Source organism: Anastrepha ludens, chromosome 3, assembly GCF_028408465.1.
Source record: "Anastrepha ludens isolate Willacy chromosome 3, idAnaLude1.1, whole genome shotgun sequence".
In the NCBI taxonomy this organism is placed as follows: domain Eukaryota; kingdom Metazoa; phylum Arthropoda; class Insecta; order Diptera; family Tephritidae; genus Anastrepha; species Anastrepha ludens.
In genome coordinates this window covers 3737829-3740365 of record NC_071499.1, presented here as the reverse complement: position 1 = coordinate 3740365, position 2537 = coordinate 3737829, and the positions used below count along the sequence as shown (strand labels likewise).

The following is a 2537-nucleotide window of genomic DNA, read 5'->3' as shown; positions in this document are numbered from 1 at the left end:
TATAACGGACTTTACTTGTAACAGAACTCATGGCATGACTAAGTAAGTGATCAAGGTGGCGCAAAGTTAATCATAAATTTTGTTTTTGAATAACTTTTTGACTAAGTAAAAACAAATATTTTACTGATTTTGATGATTTGTGATGGCAATTTTTATTTTGACTACGCGCCCCGAGCTTGTTTGTATACCGAAGCTGTCTAGTTCACAAGCGTCAAATATGATCCACGTACGACGTCATTTGCAAAAATGACAAACCTTCCGAGGGGGTGACTAATTTTGCGCCACCTTGTATAATTAAAAATAATTAAATAAGTAAAATAAATTCATCGACAAGATCTGTGATTGCTCTGCTGAAGAAGCCTTCTGAATGAAAGCGTTGGAGTGCATATCAAGTTTAATATGTGTTCATGCCACACTTTCAAATTGCACAGAAAACTTTTATTTTCCGCGGCAGCTTTCCCGATTTTCTGCCTGGCAGGTGAGACAACTTGGCTTACAGGAAATATATCGCCACATAATGCTCCCTTCTCGACGCCAAGCTTCTTCAGAGTGCATACTTCAATGAAGCACATACGGCTTTAAATAGTGAGGCTGAAAGATCGTTTGCACTAAATCCGGAACTGCGAGCTGAAGGATTCTAGCAACAGACGTGCATAGTTTTCACTTACAGATTTTTATTGATTTTAATTGACAAAGCAAAATTTACAAAAAATATATCTTTACGTGCATACGTACATACATATATGAACGAGCGTATCCCCTCTCTTTATGCGCATGTGTTTATGTCTTCATTTTCATTTTCATCCAACCGTTCCTGTTTCTGCTTGCACTCTTCTTGTTCAGTTCGCAACTCCGTATCAGTTTTGGGATTCAACTCTTCCACTCGCCGCTTCAACTCCTTTTCCAGGCTGCCTCTTAAACAGTCTTCCTCATTTAGCAAACCATCTTCTGGCAGTATATCGTAACTGCTGCCATTTCTTTCATCTTCTGCATATTTCTCGAAATCAATCACCACATCCGCCAACTTTTCTGACATCATTTTGTTCACACAGGCCCTATAGTCGTCCATGACAGCGAAACATTTGGACATTTGTTGGAAGTTTTCATCTAGGCATTGCTTGATGCACAACGATAATTGGCCGCACGGATTGTGCGTCAAGCTGCGCAGCACCCTTTGTGAGGCGCGGCAAACGTTTTCAAACTGCTCCACCATTTGCTCGGGTGTACTGTGGAGGAGAAGCGAAGAATAGAATTAAAATTAAGGCGCTTAAATGAGAAACGCATGCACTTACAGCTTTTGAATATCGTCCACCGCCGTCAGCACTGTGTGCTTCTTCGCTGTGGCTGTCACATACAACTTGGACTCCTTCTTGCTCGGCCACACTGTGCTGTATAAGTTTCCCATTTTCATGGGTTTGGACTTTATGAATGCAGAAGTTGTTTGTTTTGCTGTTATCCTTGCAGCCTTCGGTAAGTAGTTAAAAGAATATGGCGCGCGTTGGAATTGAAGTCGTCCTCCCCTCCCTCGTACGTAGTAAATTTGATAATCTAGTAAAAATATAATTAATTGATAGAAAATTTTGAATTTTGCTATATATTTTATTATTATTGATTTTCATTTTCACTTGAGAGGTGTGCGACTCGAAACTGGCAGCTCAAGTGTGGCAAAGCCACCTAACCCAAACACTCCGAGCAAGGCATTGTCAACAGGGACGGACCGAAACAGGCTTTGGGTTGTAGGCAGGTTACGCAAATGCGAGCGAATATTAATGTTTGTCGCCGGCAATGGATGCGTATGTGTACGTTTGTGCGCATTTGCTTGTGTATTTGCTTTTGTGTGCCGAAAAAGGTGTGTAAATATTTAATTTTGCCTATTTTCACCGTAATATGGTAACAAATTTGAATATTGCCTAATTGCGCACATTTCGGCAGCCATAATGAGCAAACAAGCCAGCCAGCTGCTCCCGGTAGCCCCGCGATTACATGGCTTTGTATGCCAGGCCTCACTCACCGTCTGGCGCGTGTCCCGCTTTGACTTTCATAGTTGCCAGGAGAAATTTGTTTATTCTTCATCCACTCAAACTGCTCACAAATATTTTTGAAATTGTTTCGGCTAAATTGCATTAAAGCCGTTCAACTGGTTAGCGCACACTTCATTTCTCGGGTCAGGGCGTCAGTGGCTGTTTGTGCAAGAGGCATCCGAAAATGGTCTATAAACACTTTGTCATCAATATTTACATAACATTTGCTCTTGTATTTATTTTCAGCCTTTAAAACGGTAATGTTAATATTTTCTTGGCTTTTCGGTGTAAAAATATTGAGCGAGTTAAGCGTCTTGCCGTTGTGCCTTTTGATATCAACTAATATCAGCTAATCAAAATCTCGAAAACGGTTTGTGCAACTCATGCGAGCTATTAAAAAAATTTGCCTTGACATTAATAAAAATGTTAACGCTATTACAGGCAACTTAGTGCTTTTGTAATACGCATATTGTTGTAGAAGATCGATTGCGTAAGAATTTAGTTTTGAAGTGTCAT

At 40.3% G+C, this 2537-nt stretch overlaps 1 protein-coding gene across 1 annotated transcript; it reads right to left on the bottom strand.

The window, feature by feature from the left end:
- Positions 1-654: 654 nt before the first annotated feature.
- On the bottom strand, positions 655-1646 carry LOC128859399 (uncharacterized). Its single transcript, XM_054096430.1, has 2 exons — positions 1293-1646; positions 655-1226 (listed from the first exon to the last, which is right to left on the bottom strand). Exons 1-2 carry the CDS (start codon positions 1409-1411, stop codon positions 767-769), a joined length of 579 nt encoding a protein of 192 aa, XP_053952405.1. The 5' UTR covers positions 1412-1646; the 3' UTR covers positions 655-766.
- Between the last annotated feature and the right edge of the window lie 891 nt (positions 1647-2537).

What these genes read in the sequence shown, in the direction of transcription:
- LOC128859399 (XM_054096430.1), bottom strand. Translation starts at nt 1,411, where the DNA reads ATGAAAATGGGAAACTTATACAGCACAGTGTGGCCGAGCAAGAAGGAG. An exon ending in GTGGACGATATTCAAAAGCT is followed by an intron (nt 1,227 to 1,292) that starts GTAAGTGCATGC and finishes TCTCCTCCACAG; the next exon opens with TACACCCGAGCAAATGGTGG.